This window comes from Maylandia zebra, linkage group LG20 (genome assembly GCF_041146795.1).
Source record: "Maylandia zebra isolate NMK-2024a linkage group LG20, Mzebra_GT3a, whole genome shotgun sequence".
NCBI classification, from domain to species: Eukaryota; Metazoa; Chordata; class Actinopteri; order Cichliformes; family Cichlidae; genus Maylandia; species Maylandia zebra.
Genome location: NC_135186.1, coordinates 7,211,218 through 7,231,665, shown reverse-complemented (window position 1 = coordinate 7,231,665; position 20,448 = coordinate 7,211,218). Strand labels below are relative to the sequence as shown.

General features: G+C 39.5%; 2 protein-coding genes across 2 annotated transcripts; one reads left to right on the top strand and one right to left on the bottom strand.

The window, feature by feature from the left end:
* Positions 1–32: 32 nt before the first annotated feature.
* On the top strand, positions 33–17,886 carry ppih (peptidylprolyl isomerase H (cyclophilin H)). Its single transcript, XM_004554083.6, has 9 exons — positions 33–246; positions 9,566–9,630; positions 9,758–9,781; positions 15,002–15,046; positions 16,102–16,144; positions 16,430–16,522; positions 16,692–16,779; positions 16,860–16,900; positions 17,507–17,886. Exons 1-9 carry the CDS (start codon positions 181–183, stop codon positions 17,573–17,575), a joined length of 534 nt encoding a protein of 177 aa, XP_004554140.1. The 5' UTR covers positions 33–180; the 3' UTR covers positions 17,576–17,886.
* On the bottom strand, positions 2,626–12,332 carry si:dkeyp-100a1.6 (uncharacterized). Its single transcript, XM_076878766.1, has 2 exons — positions 12,230–12,332; positions 2,626–5,105 (listed from the first exon to the last, which is right to left on the bottom strand). The coding sequence occupies exon 2, from the start codon at positions 5,065–5,067 to the stop codon at positions 3,970–3,972; it is 1,098 nt and encodes a 365-aa protein (XP_076734881.1). The 5' UTR covers positions 5,068–5,105; positions 12,230–12,332; the 3' UTR covers positions 2,626–3,969.
* Positions 17,887–20,448: the final 2,562 nt, after the last annotated feature.

The following is a 20,448-nucleotide window of genomic DNA, read 5'->3' as shown; positions in this document are numbered from 1 at the left end:
CATTTATTTCCGTACAATCGCGCTTTTGGTGACGAAAGTCTTTTGTCCGCAGAAGGGATCTGTAGCACGTCTCTCGCGAGACGCCGTAGTTCCGACAGCTCAGATCGTGGTTCAAATGATTGCTGTGTAAATAGCCAAACGTTGCATTTTGTTGTCTCAGAAAGCGGGTAAATCACGACAATGTCGATTCAAGCCTCAAACCCCAACAACCCGGTTGTGTTCTTCGACATTACCATTGGAGGGCAGGTGAGTAGCATCATAAAGACACTTTGAAGCTAACCGGGCAACGTTACCGCGTCACATCAGTGGCAACAATAAAGTTCATAGTCTGGTTAAACCCTGTTAAACGACCTTGTTGTAAAACATACACACCTGATGTACATTATATACAATAAGGGAGGCAAAACATTTATAATCCTTTTCATTATATACGGGTGAGTTTGTTGAACTAATGTTGACGCGGACAGAGAAAGCACGTTGACTTCAAATCGAAGATATCCCGATGTTGTTCAAAAGAATAACCCTCGCAACTAAATGCATATCAGTATGGTACGATAAATTTGTTATGTGACTGTTATTCCTCTATTGACACCGTGGAAAAAGCTGCATTTGGAAAAATGACTTTTTGAAAACTTTAGATGTGTCTCTCACACGCACACATGTATAGACTTGGTGTGTATGTAAACTTGGGGATTATCCTGTAACAATGCTTCTTGGCCTATTTATTTTCACTTAAATGGTACCACATTTGTGATTTGAGAAGGAGAATTTTGTATGTGGGTTGTGCCCATTAAAATCTTTTCCAATGCCAAATATCTTATTTGCGTTTCACTTTTATTTAGTGTCATTTATCAGATTGGATGATTAAAATCTGAAGAATCAATACATCCTGGCAATTTAACAATTTATTCATTGAACAAACAGCAGCCTCAGTAGCATGTGGAAGACCCATACAGCCACACCAACCTGGCACCTCCACCTCATGGTGGTCACATACTGTTATGGTGACAGGTAAGGAAACGGTCTTCGTGTGGTCTTGTTGCCCTCAGATGCACACTTCGCCACCGTCTCTGTCATCCCCCATTATACGGATCTTGGCCTTCAACTTGGAGATGGTAGGGGGCTAGGGCTCACTCGGTATTGCTCACACTAAGTATTGCTTGTTTTGCAGAACGCCATCTTGAAGTTGCCATATCTAGAGCAGTCAAGCACAGCATGCTTGGAAAAGACAACATCTGATCACTGTTCTTGCTTATGGGTGCTTCTAATCATTTGCCCATGGCACCTGAGTGCCAGGACCTCCTTTACCTGAGAATCAAAACTAGAATCAATAGCAGAATAAGCTGTTTGGCATTGAAAAAGAAGACATACTCTACCTGCTGCTCAACCCACAAAAGCATTTTCCTTATAGATGTGGCACCATTTAAGGGCAAATAAACAGGATTTCTGACAGTTTAAGATTTAGTGCCAAAAAAATCATTACAACAAAGAAGTAATTGACCAATCACAAATATTGTTTGTGCAAAGTTTATATATGTATGCGAGTGTGTGTACTGAAATACAAGTATTTATAAATTAATATGTATTTTACTTCTTTCTGCATCAAGTGTTATTGGCATTGCCATTCAAGCTTACATTATGTATTAATGTATTTTTAGACAGATTTATTTAATATATTTTTAGAGTTTTAAAAAGAAGTAAATAGTCCTGAAAGTCAATATTATTTTTAGCTTTTTTCTGTGGTGCTTTATGAGCTTGCCCCTTAATAACTAATAGGTGGAAATTTGATCCCATGAGCTCCTTTAAAGACACCGCCCCCAGTTGCATAATGAAGCAGGAACAATGTAAAAAGAAATTAGAGAAAAGATAAAAAGACAAAAGCTATTTAAAACAGAGAGACCAAGAATTATTTTCTATGTTTATCTTTAATTTTTCATTTTGATTAATGATGGTTCATTGTCTCAGACTCTCGCATTGATTAGTCATATTTTTTTTTCTTTTTTTAATGAAAGTGACAGAAGTTCCCTTTAACATTAAAAATGAACCGCTATTATCATAACTTGCCTTTGAAAGCATTAAAATAATATACAGACTCTAAGTACCATATTATGTTAACATGTTAGTTAAGTCCTCTTTTTTTAATTCATTTTCCTGAATTTTCTAGTTGAAGATTGTTCCATATTTAGGTTTGCTTAAGACTTTGAGAGAAAAATATGTTAGCCTAAGAAAGGAGAATGTCAGTAGTGCTAGTAGCGACTGTTTTTACATAGAATGGTGGTGGTATGAAGTTTGAACTACGTGTACCAGCATATTGTAGTTTTTAGGACACATCTGTCATCTAAAATAATTACAACAAAAGAAAAAAGTCTTCATAAGACCCCTTTACTTATAATAAACAGCCTTATTATTATGATATGGTTAAGTAAAGAAAAGATGCATTTTAGTTACAGCCAATTACAAAATGCCACTGTGAGGTCAGTGTTGGTGTTGCAGTGCGTTCAGTTGTGTTATCTCAGCTTCGTCAGCAGATGGCGTCAGTGTCGGATTAAAAGCTTAGTTTTAAGTCAAGTTTAAGTTTATTCTCCAACTTGGAAATAACATATGATAGAAAAAAGATTACATCCATTGTAGCTGCTGATCATATTTAATGATGTTCATGAACATCCAGAAGAAACTTTGTACCTTTTTGATTTGTACAAAACAGTCAAGCAGCAGGAGTGGTAAGAGGGAAAAAGAAGGTATTGTAAAATAAAATTTTATGATGTTACCTGATTCTAACAGAAGAAGGAATAAATTAGAATCAATCATTCAGTCATAGCATCAGGTGTGTAACTTAGAGTAGAGTAGACATTTCCTGCAGCATTGACACAGGTGAAACTTTCTTAGTGGCTCATCACATCACGTTTCTTGTAGTGTAGACCAGGGGTGAATTGCCATTCATACTACACCAATTTACTAATAGATAAAGAAGAAAAAAAAATTTACAATTACAACAACTATTACGAAGGGGCTACGGTTACATAAAATAAAAAAGAAACAAAAAAAAATCCAAATACAAAAACCAAAAAAAGCCCCAATAAACCAAGAAGCACTCAGCGTGGAAACCGTCACCAAGGCAGCTCACACTCTGAGCAGTATTTACTTTTATTAGAATAGTATTGTATTTTGTGTAATATATTATTTATTTTTTTCTTCTTTTTTTTTTTTAATTCTTAAAGTACTTGCTTTAAAACATAGTATAGTAAATATAATATAAACTTCTGGTAACCTATATCGCTTATGCTGGCAGTGCAAACAGTGGCTGTAAGATATTTTAAAACGGCCTTTAGCACTTTGACCTTCAGATGAATCTATTTACCTTAAAGATGATGTCAGAGGTCAAATGTGAGTTAGTTTTAACCTTTTTTGTTGTTTGTATATGTTTGCAATACACATTACAACTTTAACAGTCATAGTTTCTAAGTTATAAGTCTGTTTGGCAATTTTTGACCAATAAAACATTAAGCTGACCTTGAATAGCTTGATGGATATAAGTCAGATTTGAATAGATTGTTAATAGGACCTCATTCTAGACCCCTACAAAGTTTGCTATTCAAAGCTTTTTCAGTCAGTGTGTTTAAAGACAGAATGATGCTTACATATACAAACATTATCAAAAACCTAGACGGGGGTAAAAATGACATTTTCTTTGAATTAACATAAACTCTGTTTATAATTACAGGACAGTCTGACCAATGAGCTGCCAAAACCTTTCTGTAATGTTATACATTTCTTACACTTTAAGTCCAGCTGTGTTGACAGATTTCTTTTATTTACTACAGCAATATTTCTTTATCATATAGAAAAACTTGTCCCATGCATAGGGATTCGATGCACTTAGCATCAAAGTCTGCTGTATGTGGCCCACGTTGTACAATGAGTTTGACTTTCCATCTAGGCTTATGATGTCTGTTACTTTCAGGTTTTTTCTTACACATTGTAAGTATTTCTCTTCTCTTTTGATGGGTTGAGCTCAGGAACCATCAGCTCGGGTTGCATTTCTGTGCTTATATGCCAGTAAATGTGCCATGAGCACAGATTTTCTGGTAAATTGGTGTGTGGCCCTAGAGTCTTGCTCTTTACCCAGAATAGCACACCCAGCAGTAAACTGTTGGTGCATTCCAGCCACAACAGGTTAACAGAGATGTATGCAGGTACTCCAAGGCCAAAAACCAAACAGGCCAGAGACACAGCAAGAAAAGGCATCCAGAATGTGGCAAAGCCCAGTATTAGACTGATCCAGAGAGGCGGTCGATGGTGGATTGTATGTGTCAGGTAACTCTTTTCATCACCTTTTGTCTCTGGGCAGAGGGTTGAAGTGAGTAGCAAGTTGTTCCCCACCTTCTCTTGTTCTTCCACTGCTTCACAGAACTTGTCAGCATCTCTTACCCACTGGGGAATATGTGAGCAAAATGGTAGCAGTGCTAAAAGGATTGCAGTGAAAATCCCAGCAATGAAGTTGATCACCAGTTTTGACTCCTGCACTTCACACACCAGAGCTTTCTTCAACCTTTTGCCGCAACTCATATCCATCAGTTTAGCATCAGCATGGCTAAAAGAGCACATAAAAGCTAGCAGCCACACGAGAAGTGTCAGGAGTATATTTCCGAGGGTTTTTAAGAAGGCTCTGCCGTTGCTAAGAGCTTTGTCTCTTAAAAGGTAGTCCATTAAACTCAGGCATATCATGGGCAGTGGTAATGCTGCATATGTTGCTGAGGCATTAGTCAAAATGAGGCAGGGTGTAAATGAGTGGACAGGACCCAGTAACCACACAGCTGCCATTAAAATGGTCATCAGCCAGTCAGCCAGTATGATGGACAGGCTGCACGCACTCATAAAGATGGTGTACCGTTTTTGACACCATAAATAAAAGATCACTGTTTCCAGGCCTGCTTTGGAAATTAAAAGTGAAACATACTTTCCAGTGTTGTCTGTGTGACTGGCAGACATGCCCTCCCATTCATGTATAATGGCCATCATTCTGAAAGTGTGGCTTGTGTCAAACAAAGATGGCAACTCTGGCAGCATTTGACTTGGACTGCAGTGTTCAGATGTTCCAGGAAATTCTGTGAAAGACAGCAGAAATTGTATAGACATGATGAAAGCTTATACGGGAGAAAAAAACCACAAAAGAGCTTTTAGCTGTGAGTGCAAGGTGAGAAACCACCTATTTTCTGACTCTTCTAGGGCTTTTGTTCTAGGGCTACAGCTATTGATTGTTGTAGTTATTGAGTATTCTATCAATTAATCAAGTCATCTGATAAGAAGTACTTATGCCTTTATTAATGAACAATAGTAAATATTCACAAGAGAAAAAAACACTACTTTGATTTGATTTAACAGAAACGGGGAGAAAATATAATAAAAGATAAATATAAAAATAAAATAACATGGTAGTTAACAAAAAAAGGAAAAACTTTTTTTTTTCATGCCATTGTATTTTTACTTATTTATCACAACCTAAACCACACACTTGGTATTTGGTAGGGGGAGCTGTGATGTCTGCCTTTTACTAACCAGCAAGCATACTGTCTTAAGCCCATGTTGCCCCTAGATAGCACAACAGCAGAAATGATGACAATGCTGTCATAGTTTAACGCAAAGAGTTGCGGTCGTTAGCGAGACGGTGAGCTCACGTGGAATGAAAGAAAACATTGTTCTGCCTTGCAAAACAGCAGCGCTTGTTCCTGTAATCACCATTACACCTTTACTAGGAAAAAGCTGGTGGGACTCTTTTCTGAAACCACTCGATAAACAAGTTTCAACATGAATAAAAGCGAACTTCGCCACTCCCTTCTGCTGCTTTCTTCAGTTAAAATCTACAGTAGAGCTACAGAACATAAAATACGGAGATGAACTGTAAAGTTAGTTTGATATAATCTTTAAACCAGGAAGCTCGCTGAAGGCTTTTGGCCGCTGTTCTACATTATATGGCAGCAATACCTGCAACAACCAGTGTGAGTCTAAAGGGTGTGGAGTTGGATCATATTTATTTCATGGTTTTAGTAGGATTATTTTTCTGGATTATATTAATATAAATATGTAACACACTGAGCCACTGACCCAGTGCTGCTAGGTTGGACACTGAAATATTATTGTTAATTATTAACATCTATAGCATCAAAACTTCAGTTTTGTACAGGAGGAAGAGTTGCATTGAAGCACAGGGCACGCCTCAGTTCTGAGAATGTCGATAAACTTGTTTATCTTCATTGCAGTCATGCATATTCATTAGATCGCTGAAACATAGGTTAATGTGCACACATGCACAAAAACACAGACACACACCAAGTTTGAAAAGATGAATAAAAATACTTGAGAAAAAAATCCTGATTCATGCATGACAGGGTTAAATAACGATAATTACAATGAAACATGCCATGCATCTATAGTAATATTAAACAACCAGTGGGTGGCAAGGTATGGAGTGACATATCAGTATCCAATGTAGTAGTTTATGTGCAAGTATACCATCAACACTGACACAAACACAATAAAACAGCCTTTGAGTAGCTGTCCACTGTAGTGACCACTATGCATGAAAGGGTTAATTGAAGGAATAATAGATAGAATAATCAGTAGCTGCAATCTTTCCTGCTACAGATGATCTCCTGGTGTAGATGTTAATAATTAATTGTAAAACATATTAAAAAATATTGCCTTCAGGATATTTTATAATTGAGTTACTGAGTAAATTGTTGCAGATCTATTTTATTGAATACCTTTGCTCCTGCCCCTATTCAGATTATCGTTGTATTTCTAAACTTTGATCATTATATGAAGAGGGTATTTTAGAGGTCTGCTTTAAGACTCCACCAAAGGGAATACATATACATTGTATGAATCTCAAGTTCATTAAACTATAAAGATAATTTTCTCCTGCAAGTTATAAAATGTCTTTTCTTGTTTACATTCAATTTCATTTTAGAAAACGTTCTCCTGATAATTACAGTATGCACCGCACTTGTAAAGTCTGAACAGTTAAGGGGTCACAGTGGACTGGCAAAATGCATTCATGTAGTACTATAGATATGTATCATTATCAAATTTGGTGTAGTCGTAGCTTAAAAGCTGTGTTACCCTGCTTACAGGTCGCTAAGACTGAGATGATTACAAACCATACACCCTGAAAATAAATTGGGGTGTATCCGTTTGATGCACTGGTAAATTATTAATATTAAAATATTAGATTAAAAGAGGAAACGAGATACCAAGCAGTGTTAAAAATGAACAAATGCAAAAATTCTCAGTTTCTCTCACAGTACTTGATGTGCATCCCAGAAAAAATTGTAAGGGCCTCATTGATTAACATGACCAGTCTGCTTATCTTGTATGTACCTACATACCTAAGAAAGTGGGAAATCGCTAATGAAAATAAGCATCAGTTGTTATTTTGGTATGGTAAACTCCTTTTATTGTAATTTTAAGACATGCTAAAGTGTTGTATTCAAACTGACCAATCAGTTTGCCACTGCAGAATCACTTCTGCACAATACAGCACACACATAAACTTTATGTTCCTTTAGATTTAAATCATGTTCTGCCATTGAAGAATCCTGTGTTTGTCATGAGAACGAAATAATAAATGGCTCTGAATTTACCTTTTTATGCTGTGTTGTATTAGTCCCGTAAGCTTCAGCAGAGGTGGATAACTCTTGTTTAGTAATGTAAGTCCTGCTTCTGACCTGACTGTTATGAGCAGGTAGGCAACTCTTCATGATCCTGTTTCCCCATTGTTGATGCACACACCTGATGAGGCACACCTTCTATTTCTTTTTTCCAAGAACTCGGCTTGTTTTCCCTCCCACATGTATCATGGAAGTGACGACTTCCTGGTGCATCAATTTGCATGTCCTGCAGCCACGGCAACCAGTGAATGCTCACAATGTGTGTTTGAAACTACTCCCTTTAAATTATTTTGTTTGCCTACACCTCATGTATATCAAGTTACACTCGTTTCTTGGGACTCAAGATCCAGTGAATGGCCGGTTCACAGAAATGTCAACTCGTCTGTCTTTGACCACAATAGACTGGTGATTATTCCTGTTGCAAAGTTGATATGTGGACTATGTCAACACTGTAGCCTCGGGTTTGGCTTGATTAGTTTGCTGTGTGGTTTTATTCTCAGTTTTGGTATTGTTATTATTTTCTTTTACTCCTCCTGATCAGTTAATATAGGTGTGGTGAATTTGCTCGCTGTGGATTGGAAAATTTCAACATTGTTTGTTAGTTAAAGCCTTGGCCTTATGTCTAAGTCGGTGCACTTGAGACCTGGTTTTTCCAAGTAGCATAAATCCCTTGAAATGGAAATAATCTTGGAAAGTTGATACCCTAGTAATAGGATGACAACAAAAGTAGTCCACTGTTAAGAAAGAAAGTTAAAAGCTGTCTTACCTATTGTTGGGTACAAAACGTCAGGGGAAACCAGACTCCAACAAGGGAAAACCCTTACCAGATAAAATGTGCTGTGCTTGTTTGTTCTTTATCAACACAATTTCTGATTTCATTTCTTTGTCTGGAAACCTTAAGCATACTGTTTTATCTCTTTTATCTGGCAAGCACAGGACATCTAGAGGCCACTGTGGTTTGTCCACATGGAGTGGAGGACGAGTTGTGCAGTGATGTCATGAGGACAAACCGCTCCTTGTACTCCAAATGTTAGACTGTTCTCTCACACAGACTTGCACACATTGTTGTAACAGTGGGCCACTTACATGAATTCAACAGTATCAGAGAACTGGGCGGAGAGATGGCCACACTCATTTACATGTATATATGTAAATACAAGGCTAAGATAATTTATAGTCCAGTGACGTTTTGCATCAAGATTGTAGCATCTCATTATTTCTGTTGTCACACCTGCATGACATCAAAACTGAGACACAGCAGAGCTTGTGTTGTTTAAACAACAGTAGTTATGTTCAACTTCGCCGAATATGTAAAGTGTTCAGCGAAGTCGACACAAATTAAAAACCAGAAGTAGAAAGTAGAAAGTGTAACTTCAGCTCCCTCTGAAAGGGTGTTAGTGAGTGTACATTATCATTTAGACAAGAATAACCTGTTTCTGTGTTCTGGTGCCAAATCTCCGCGAGGTATATTCTTTTGTGTGGTTACCCTTTGGTTGGGTAACCAGTAGTTTTCTTTACTGCAGTGTTGATTTTGACATGAAATTTAGATGTAGTTTTGTATATTCTTTTGACTAAAACATTATTTAGTTTAAGTCATTAAATTAAACATCTAAATTCTTTGTTTTTGTCTGGCTTTTGTTGCCTAAATGTCATAAGATTTTAGTAGACTAATTATAAACTTGATTCAGTTGACTAAAATATTCAGTATAAAAGTTGAAATTTGTCCATGTGTCTGCTCTTCTTTTCCTCCCAAGCACTGACATTTTGTTGTGTATTCATGACAATTGGGACCACCCCATCAAACTTATTATCTTGTTTTTGTTTTTAAAAAAAAGTTTGCGAGAACTTTGATAATTCTGTTGATCAATTATTGTTAACTTTGCTTTACTGTTTGACAGGATGTTGGACGGATGAAGTTTGAGCTCTTTGCTGATGTGGTTCCAAAGACAGCTGAGAACTTCCGGTAGAGAACAAGTCACACAATCACAGACTGCTCACAGCCTTATATGATATAATCTTCTTTGTTGTTGTTTGATATACAGTATGTGTTAACAGAAATCAAACTTTAACAGTTTCATAATCTCTTACAGGCAGTTCTGTACTGGAGAGTTCAGGTAAGGCAATGTGTGGTGGATGCATATTTGCAAATACCACATCACCAATCTGTACAGTTATTGACATAACATTTACATGCTCTTCTTGAAAGCACTTGTTAGCAGGGCCGCAGTTATTGATTATTTTAGTGATCAAGTACTCCATCAATTATCGAGTAATCACATAAGAAATACTATTGTCTTAATAATGAGCATAATATTCTTAAGAGAAAAGCAAAGGTTTTGCGAACTGAACCGCTCATTCGTTTGCCTTGATGCATGCTCAATCATCCGTTTAAGTAAATCCCAAAAAGCTGATTCTGTTCATCTAGACGTAACTTTTTCAGTGGGAGAAATGTTTCGTCACTCATTCAAGTGACTTCTTCAGTCTAAGCTGACTGCAGGTTTCCCCAACCATATAAACAGTACCTTTGCACAATGACTGAAACTAGCCCACTGAATGAACAATGGGCTATGAGGTCAGTTTCTTGATCATTAATATGCAAATTGAGAAACGCTTCTCCCACTGACATTGCTACATCAAGATGAACAGAATTAACTCTTTGGGGTGCTCATTGGTTTGCATTTTACAAATTCCACTGTATTTTCGGGCTGAAATGTGTGCCTGCGTGGTAAGTGTACTAGAGAAGGAGTAAGTATCTGGTGACTGAAGGAAGAAAAAAGCGCATATCAACATTATCAGAACTGAGGTGTGTCCTGTGCTTTGATGCAGTGTTTCCTGCTGCAGAAAACTTTGGGTTACTTGCATAACCCCAGTTCCCAGAATAGCATGGGTGAGATGTCTCACAATGGGATGTGCCTCCCTGAGATGAGCATTTATCTCATTCCACTAATCTTGATTGGCTGGTGATTGTAACTAGGGGTGGGCGATATAAACGATATACGATAGAAACGATATAAATTTGGCCAACGATAGAGATTTTGACTATACGCTCTACCGCAATAGCGCATGTTGATGATGTCATCCAGCTGCGCCTGTTTTGGTCGAAAGCATCGCAGCGGCTACAACCATTATCGTCTGCAAATTATGCTGGGCGACAGTCATAGCAAAGAGATGAAGCACTTCTGAAATATGGGGAAAGCCAAAAACTGCGCTTCCTCCACTTCCGTAACATTGATTCCTTAATGTTGAATTCTCTCACAGCTGCTCTATTCCCATGTTGTTGCAGTATATTAATAACTAACCTTGTATTGTGGATGAAAAATCTCAGTTGTTCTCCTGACTGAAGTTTATAGAATCCTGCTATGCGATTGCATTTGTCCCTAACCACCAGAATCCCTCACGTTAACTTTTATCGAGTGGAAAAAACGTTTGGCGTTCATCCTCCAGCTTCACTGTGCTAATGTTATGCTAACATAGCTGTGTCGCTAGCAATCACATAGCACAACATATACCAGGTAGTTCAACTTCAGTAACCCTGCAAAACGCCACTGCTGATTAGTTTTCTGTCTTCATTTATGTTGGAAGTGGTAGCAGAGCTGTACGTTTTAATTAGTTTCAGAAATTTCTGTCAGAACATGGTATGAAATGTTTAGGTGGAAACTAGCGAGCTAACTTCCTGTTAACTTCTAACTCCGTTAAATTTAATAAATTCTGTTTTCATGGATGCCTGGATGTTAAACTTAATTGTTACACCTGGTAAAGCAGCAACACTGATGATTTTATTAAAGATGAAAGGATTTAGACCGTTTTTAACTCTCAGTGTTCGTTTGACTTTGGGACCTGAACCCATGGCGTTTTGGACCCAGATTACTACGTGAAGCTCCTCACTACGGCAGCCGTAATGCTCTGACAATCCATTAAGCAGTGCGGCTTACCAAAGTTGTACTAAAACATTTTTTAACAGATTTCTGCACGCCCAAATCGGTTCGAGGTCAGTAAGCACAACCAGAATTCATACATAAGGCACACTCTTGATTTTTGAGAAAATTAAAGGATTTTAAGTGTGCCTTATTGAAAATACGTTATACAGAAGAAAATAATATATCGCGATATATATAGTTACCGCACGTGCTTCAAATTATACGTGATATGGATTTTAGGCCATATCGCCCAGCCCTAATTGTAAAACCCACGTTGGGCAGAACCACCTATCCTTTAGTAACTTATGCTTACGTAGCTGTTATTCAGGATAAGCACCTCTTCTTGCCTTTCCTTAGCAAGAAGGGCTTGTCTATTGAGACATCTTACTCATTTTACTTTGAGAACTGGGGTTACACAAGTAGCCTAAAGTTCTCATTCCTAGCATTTGTTTTGATGTCCCATTATGGAAAACGGAGATTCCAGATTCCACATAGGCCAGATTGGGCTTCAGTTACACCCTGGTCTGCCCTAGAGCAAACTGAGTGCACGAGGCCAGAAGACAGGCAGTAACTTGGAGTACTCTTTGATAAAATGGCAGGGGAATGTCAGGCCACACTCTTCTTTTTCCTGAGCTGCTGACTTACCTGCTATGCGGGTTGTCCCAGTGGAACTGCTGTCTGAGTTGTGGCTTACCAGCCCTTGTTTTGGGATCTTGAACTGAGTGGGAAGCTGGGTGACTGCCTGAGCAAAGGTCTGTCATAAGATAAGATAAGATAAGATAACCTTTATTAGTCCCACACGTGGGAAATTTGTTTTGTCACAGTAGGAAGTGGACAGTGCAAAAGTTATGAGGCAAAAATTAGAATACAATAAGAATAAATACAGTACACAACTGTACAGAATAGAATAAAATAAAATACTATATACAGTAGAATAAAATAAAATAAATATACAATAAGATAAAAATAGAATACAAATACAAATACTATATACAACTGAGTAAAAATACAACGATGACAGAAAGGATTATTGCACTTAGTATTATTGCATATGTATGGATGTGTGTGCTTGATCAGTTAAAGTCTTTATTATGGAGTCTGACAGCAGTGGGGAGGAAAGACCTGTGAAATCTCTCCGTCCCACACCGTGGGTGCCGCAGTCTCCCACTGAAGGAGCTGCTCAGTGCTGTCACAGTCTGCTGCATGGGGTGGGAGATGTTGTCCATCAGGGATGACAGCTTAGCCGCCGTTCTCCTGTCACTCACCACCTCCACTGGGTCCAGAGGGCATCCTAGAACAGAGCTGGCCCTTCGGATCACCCTGTTCAGTCTCTTCCTGTCCCCAGCAGAGATGCTGCCGCCCCAGCAGACCACGCCATAAAAGATAGCAGAAGCCACAACAGAGTGAGGTAGTCCAGGATCCAGGTAGTGAGGTGATGGTCCACTCCAGAGTTCACCAGCTTGTCCTTTAGAACCGAGGGAAGAATGGTGTTGAAGGCACTGGAGAAATCAAAGAACATGATTCTCACAGTGCTTCCAGCGGTCTCCAGGTGAGCGAGGGAACGATGTAGGAGGTGAATGACGGCATCATCCGCTCCAATGCCAGGCTGGTAGGCAAACTGAAGTGGGTCCAGTGATGAGCTTATTAGGCGCCGAAGCTGAGCCAGGACCAACCGCTCCAGGGTCTTCATCAGGTGGGATGTCAGAGCCACCGGCCTGTAGCTGTTGAGGTCCTTGGGGCGTGAAGTCTTTGGCACTGGTACAACACAGGAGGTTTTCCAGAGCTGTGGGACTCTTCCCAACCTCAGGCTCAGGTTGAAGAGGTGCTCCATCACCCCACACAGTTGGTCCGCGCAGGACCTGACGACCCTCGAGCTGATGCCATCTGGGCCCGCTGCCTTCTTGCCATTAATCCTCCTCAGTTCCCTCCTAACCTGGGTGGTTGAGAGAGACAGGCTGGAGCCTTGTGTTGAGTGTGTATTGGATGCTGTTGTTGGGGGTGGGGGGGAGTGAGCAGGGTGAATAGAGGAGGTGTGAAGTGTCTGAGGTGGAACAGCAGCAGTGGGGGTGGGTGAGTCTGCAGCCGATGTTGCAGACTGCCTCATGGCTGAGTCAAATCTGTTGAAGAAATGATTCAGTTCATTTGCCCATCTCACATCCCTCATGGGGTCGGAGGTGGTGTCGGCTCAGTTTTCTGGGAAGATGGAGATTGAGACCTCATCCTCCTGCTTCCCCGTCTCACATCTATGCCTTATGGAACCCAGAACAGTCCTGAAATGTGGCTTGGATTGTGCAGCGTTGTATGCAAAGATAAATGTCTGTGATCACAGTGATCTCTTCCCACACATTAGTCAGTCCTAGTCGCATTGGCCTCACATAGACCTCTGCTTGGTAAGCAGCTAACATGGAGGTAATTTTCAGTGCTCTTACCGCTAAAGCCGCCACTTTGTAGGCCCTTTCATTCACAATGAAAATGTGGAACTCCTGGAGGAGCCCGTAGCCAGCCGTGGATGGAGGTGGGCTCCGACTTATCATAGGAAGTGAAAGTAAGCCATGCTTCTCTGTGCCCTCAAAATCCAGGGAAGAAGCCCCATGTTACATGAGTAACTGCTTTGCCGCCCTGGTGGCCTGGGGCAATTTCTTCCCTTCATAATGTGATCTGGTGGTCTGAGACCTGGTGTGTGTGTCCGTAATTGAAAATTTGTTGCCACAAACGAAGAGTAGAGCCCTAGTTTTTCTGCTTCCTCTGGTGTGAGGGGGAAAAAAGTGCATATCTTTGATTGCTGGGATGTTTACAACAAAGGCAATCAGTTAGCTGGTGTGCTAAACTGTACAAAAAAAACCCCCGCCTTACTGAAAAGTAAGTGGTATGATGCTCGATCAGTGATGAAGTCTCGGGTTCAGGATAGACAACCATAAGGTAGCTAGCGGCCGGTGAGGAAAAGTTAGGAAATCACTCCTGTCTATGGACAGTTAAGATAGCTAGCCTAATGAGGGGTTGAGATATGTTAGCTTTGTACTTTGGGTTGCTGTTCTGTTGAAACAGGTTATCATCAAGGATGATTCTGTACAATGCTGCATTCGTCTTTCCTTCAAACCTGATTAGTCTCCTGGTTTGCCATAACAGTTTTGAGTGTTATGACAAAGGCTGCGAATACTTTTGTTTTGTTTTTTAAATGAATTTCCAAGAATAATATTTGAAATAGGGCTGTATCATAAGAAAATGTGGAACAAGAGAAAGTGCTGTGAATACTTTCCAGATGTACTATATTTCATGCTGGCCCATTTACTGTGAAAATCTGAATCACAAACATAGACAAATCTACTTCGTTTCAAGGAGACAGTTGACACAGTTTGTACATTAAAGTATTTTACTGCTTACTTCATTTTCTTTTCTCACTGACTCCTGTCTTTTTAGGAAAGATGGCGTTCCTATTGGCTACAAAGGTTGCACATTCCACAGGTACTCACATGGCAGCTTGACTTCTGTAGCTTACATTAAACTCTGGTGTTTGACTTATGAAGTGTGTACACTACAGCAGCAAAGCTGAGATGATATTCTGCGCTATAGTTACAGAAGAAATGTACCGTGTTAACGAAGGGTCTATGATGACAAGACTAGCACATCTGTTATGTGATTCATAGTGTCATTTAGAAAACTTTTGCAATGCTACACTGCCTCTTCGAAAATGGAAAAGAGCATACATTTGTGTCTGTGAAGGTTCTCAGTCATCCAGGTCATCGTAGTCAAAGGAGCTTGCAGAGAACAGCAACACGCTCAGACAAAAACTGGTTCACCCGAAAGACAAAACGCCAAAACACAAACTTAACAATGTGGTGTATGCTGTACAGTGCAGCGAGGAATGCTCAGACCTCTACATTGGAGAGACCAAACAGCCACTTCACAAGCGCATGGCACAACACAGAAGAGCCACCTCCACAGGACAAGACTCAGCAGTCCATCTGCATCTTAAGGATAAAGGTCACTCTTTCGAGGATGCCAATGTTCACATTTTGGACAGATGGTTTGAAAGAGGAGTGAAAGAAGCCATCTATGTCCACTGTGAGCGACCATCTTTGAACAGAGGCGGGGGTTTACGACACCAACTCTCTGCCATCTATAATCCAGTTTTGAGATCCCTTCCCAGACGCCTTAACGCCCACTCACATCCTGGGCCATCTGACCTCAGGAATTCGCATGATAAGGTGGGGCCAGGTTTCACAATGAACACACCCGAAACTCTGGCTGATTGGGACCCACACCCAGTTTCAGGTTTATATCTGGGACTCTCCACCATTTGACCTTAGAACTGAAGAAGCTTCTCGGATGAGAGGTGAAACGTCTTCAAGCAACTTAAAGAAGTCCAGACGCTTTTCTTTGCAAGCTCCTTTGACAGCATACATTTGTAATCTGCTGTCTATTACAGTTAGACTGTAATACTTTTCATATATTTGTTAACTTTTGTGAGGTTTTCTTTAGCAGAATTGATATTTTCTTTTTCCATTGGTCATTGGCAGGGTGATCAAAGACTTCATGATACAGGGAGGAGACTTTGTAAATGTAAGTACATGGAAGACTGGATTGACAACACAAATATCCATAGTTTAATGGTTGTCTTTTGACTGTGTCTGGAAGATTTGCACAAACGCTTTGTGAATTTGAGAATTTGTTGATTAAATCTTGCCATGGTAACTATTGACTTGAACTGAGCAGATTTATACCACATTGGTGTTTCCCCCTCTGGTGGTTATGCAGCATATTACAACACATTTAAAATTTCCTAATCTATTGCTCTCTTTATGAGCCCCTACTTACTACTGTATGTACTATTAATCTTTTGTGCAGGGTGATGGAACAGGTATCTGCAGCATCTATAGAGGTCCATTTGCAGATGAAAACTTCAGAATAAAGCATTCTGCTGCCGGTCTTCTTTCAATGGTACGTGTTTTGATAAATCTACTTACATTTTATCTTGCAGTATAGTGATTGAAAATGTTACCAGTTGATTGGGTTAAACTCCTACTGGATGGCTTAATCTCCACGGATACACTTCAGGTAAATCACCCTAACCAAAATGTGTCTGTTTTAATATTGTATCATATTACAGGCAAACAGTGGTCCAGGAACAAATGGATGTCAGTTTTTCATTACCTGCACTAAATGTGACTGGCTAGATGGGAAACATGTTGTGTTTGGTGAGTAAATCAACAGTATTGCATTTTTTTACTGTATTGTCTGTGTCAGAGTTGAATTGTCTTACTTGTAATTATTACAGGAAAACTGGTTGATGGCTTGCTGGTCATGAGAAAAATTGAGGTAAGAACTTATCTTCCCTATAAATCTACCATATTTGTTTAAACGGACAGATTTGTATTTGTGGTTCTTTTGGTAGGAGTAAATTGACAGAGACATTGTACACTAAGCTAAAAAACTTCAAAGGGGGAGAATAGCCATGAAAAAAATTTAAGCTAAAATGTAGTATTACCATTTAAATTTAAGAAATTCTCACAATTCTTCCGCTCTCTTTCTGCACGTTCCTGTCTGTTTTCTGTTGTGCTATCTAATAGAGCCAAAATGCTCAAATAATAATAGTAAAATGAATAAATTCTTACATAAAATTAATTTTGAAATGCCTTTCTTTGGGAAATAAATGAACACAACCCAATAAAATGTTGACTTTTGTAAACACTCATCACTTTACATCTGTGATGTTTAAGGCTTCAAGACCTTTTTTTAAAGCAGGTATCCAGCCTAATACTAACACCTACAGTTTAATCTTTTATAACGTAATGTTTATGTAACAAATAATTAAACCTGTAACTCGTACAAGTCCATATAAATCACCGTAGTTGGATGTAGTGCTTAGATTACAGCTTTAGAGTGGCATTTTTGTTCTAAACGTGTGTCACTTTCTTCCTACAGAATGTCCCAACAGGGCCCAACAACAAGCCTAAACTCCCCATCGTCATTGCACAGTGTGGAGAGATGTGAGCCGACACGTGCTAAACACCATGCCAACATTACACAGCCTCTGTATACTTTTAATGTCTTAATTGTGACTTGTTACTCTTCAGAAAACATTAACACACTGATTCCTACAATGACCAGTAGTGGACATTGATGTATTTATTTGGTTTCAGACTGCATTTGTTTTAAATTCATTGCTTCATTGCTGTTGTTCTGTCAAGTCCAAATTAAGACTGTTTGTGTACCTTTTTTCTTTTTTTAATTGAACAAAGAATTGGATGGTGGTCATACTTTGTGTTATTTCCAATCAATAAATTTCTGTACATTTTTATAAATGCTGCAGATTTTTTTTTTATATCAAATTATTCAAAAGGATTTCATTAAGTGTCAAAGGGTGTCAAATGTTGCAATACTGACCATTGGATATAGTCTAGAACAGGGGTCACTAACAGGCGGACCGGGGTCCGAGTCCGGACCCAGTCGCCATCCTATATGGACCCGGCCCTATAGTTAACAAAATATTAAATTATATTTAATTTTGACGGGGCGATTCAATTTTAAGCAGTAACCTTACATTGTATTAGACCAGGGAACATGCTGTATTAGACCAGGGAACATACTAACCAATTGTGTGCGAGTTACGCCACCCACGTGACACTACTTAGCCAATCACATCTGCGCATTCAAGGCGATCGCAACGCTGAGTGCAGACACAGACAGAGGAAAGACATGGTGAGAGGTGAATGACAAGCGAGACGATTAACGATACAGTGAGACAAGATGTGAGCGGGAGTCACAAGAGGTAAAACAACTATGGCGCTTTCAAAAAAGAGAAAAGTAGACACCGAAAATAGAACTTTCAAGACTGAATGGACTGACGCATATATGTTCATTCTTCCGGCCGCAAGCAGCAAACCAGTGTGTCTCATATGTTCAGAAACCGTGGCACTGATTAAAAGTGGCAATGTCAAACGCCACTATGAGACAAAGCACAAAGCTTTTGAACAATCATACCCACCCAAGTCTGAACTCAGGTCCCAGAAAATTAGCAGTCTCAGAGCCCAATATGATCAGTCCACAAGGATCTTAACCAGTTCTTTCACCGCCCAACAACGTGCTCATGAATGTTCCCTCAGAGTTGCTTGGATTTTAGGTCAACACAAAAAGCCCTTTGCAGATGCAGGTGTTGTCAAAGAGTGCATGAGTTCAGTAGCAGAAACATTACTTGAGGGTAAACAAAAAGAAGAGCTTCATGACAAAATAAAGCAAATACCTATGTCAGCATCAACAGCCACAAAGAGAAGTGAATTATTAGCTCAGGATGTGCTATCCCAGCTGGAAGAAGCTATTCATAAGACACCATGTGTAGGCTTGGCTGTAGATGAGTCCACTGATGTGTCTGACAATGCTCAGCTGTTAGTTTATGTAAGGTTCTTCAACAATGATAAGAAAGAGTTCTGTGAAGACCTGCTAGGTGTAACTTCCCTTCACAGCACTACAAGAGGAGAGGATATTTACCTGGCCATTAAGGAAATGTTAACAAAGCGAGGAATAGAGCCAAACCAAGTGGTTTCAATAACCACAGATGGAGCCCCTGCTATGATGGGGAGAGAGAAAGGAGCTGTAGCAAGAATGAAAGAGGACAATCCCGAGCTAATCTCTTATCATTGCATTATTCATCAGTCAGTGTTATGCTCCACCCTGTCAGACGAGTATGCTGAGGTGATGAAAACAATGATGAAAATGATTAATTTTCTCAGGGCATCTTCTTCTTGTCAGCATTACATGCTCAGGGAATTTCTCAGAGAAGTTGATGCACACGCTGATGATCTTCTGCTTCACAACAATGTGAGATGGCTTAGCAAAGGCAGGGCATTGGAGCGATTTTGGTCCATCAGAAGTGAAGTAGCAGCTTTCTTGGAAGAGCTGGAAAGTCAAAAAGCAACAAACTTTTCTCTCTTTTTAAATGATGGGAAAAACATGGATATTGTGGCCTTTTTGGTTGATATCACTTCACACCTGAATGAACTGAATTTGAAGCTGCAGGGCAAGGACAATTCAATTTGTGAACTGATGACAGCTGTCCACTGCTTTCAGAGGAAACTTGAAGTGTTCAAAGAAGACCTGCAAGGAGACTATGCACACTTCCCAACAGTGAAGGAACAGGCTCAGGGACAGAGAGATGTGTCCTCTTTTGTTGACTTTGTTGATAAGCTGATTGAAAACTTCAGCAAACGTTTTGATAGCTTCAGCTTTGGACAGCAGCTCACCATGTTCATAAAGAACCCATTTGCCATCACTGATGTCAGAGGGTTCTCAAAGGAAGTCACACAGCACTTCAAGTGGGCAAATGCTGGGCCTCTTCAAATGCAACTAATTGATCTCCAAGCAGATGTGGCCCTGAAAGAGCAGTTTGGAAGAACTGAACCTGCCACTTTCTGGCCCCAATTGGTCTCTGAGACAGCTTTCCCAAATCTGAGGAAAGTAGCCCTGTACATCTTGACCATGTTTGGCTCCACATACAGCTGTGAGGCAGCTTTCTCCACAATGAACATAATAAAAACTAAATATCGTTCCAGGATCACCAATGAGCACCTACACATGTGTATGAGAATGGCCCTGACACCATTCCAGCCCAGATTTAAAATCCTAGTAGAGCGAACTAAAGCTCAGTTCTCTCACTGAACAACAGAAAGTTGGGACGTGGAATATAAGGGGGAAAGAAAGAGAAACTGTAAAATTGTTAAAATGTTTTGATGTTATCTGTTGAAAATGTATTGAGACTGTTTAGTCGAGATGTAAAATGTAAAGAAAAAGGGAAACTTTTTTTTTCTGAAATTAAGCACTTTGTTTTAAGATGCACAATTTAGCCATTTTATTTATTTTCTCTAATTCAT

Bases quoted from the DNA above. Each gene is read 5' to 3' on its own strand.
- ppih (XM_004554083.6), top strand. From the start codon at position 181: ATGTCGATTCAAGCCTCAAACCCCAACAACCCGGTTGTGTTCTTCGAC. The intron at 15,047-16,101 runs GTACTCACATGG...GGTCATTGGCAG, and splicing joins AAAGGTTGCACATTCCACAG to GGTGATCAAAGACTTCATGA. The intron at 16,901-17,506 runs GTAAGAACTTAT...TTCTTCCTACAG, and splicing joins TGGTCATGAGAAAAATTGAG to AATGTCCCAACAGGGCCCAA.
- si:dkeyp-100a1.6 (XM_076878766.1), bottom strand. From the start codon at position 5,067: ATGCTGCCAGAGTTGCCATCTTTGTTTGACACAAGCCACACTTTCAGA.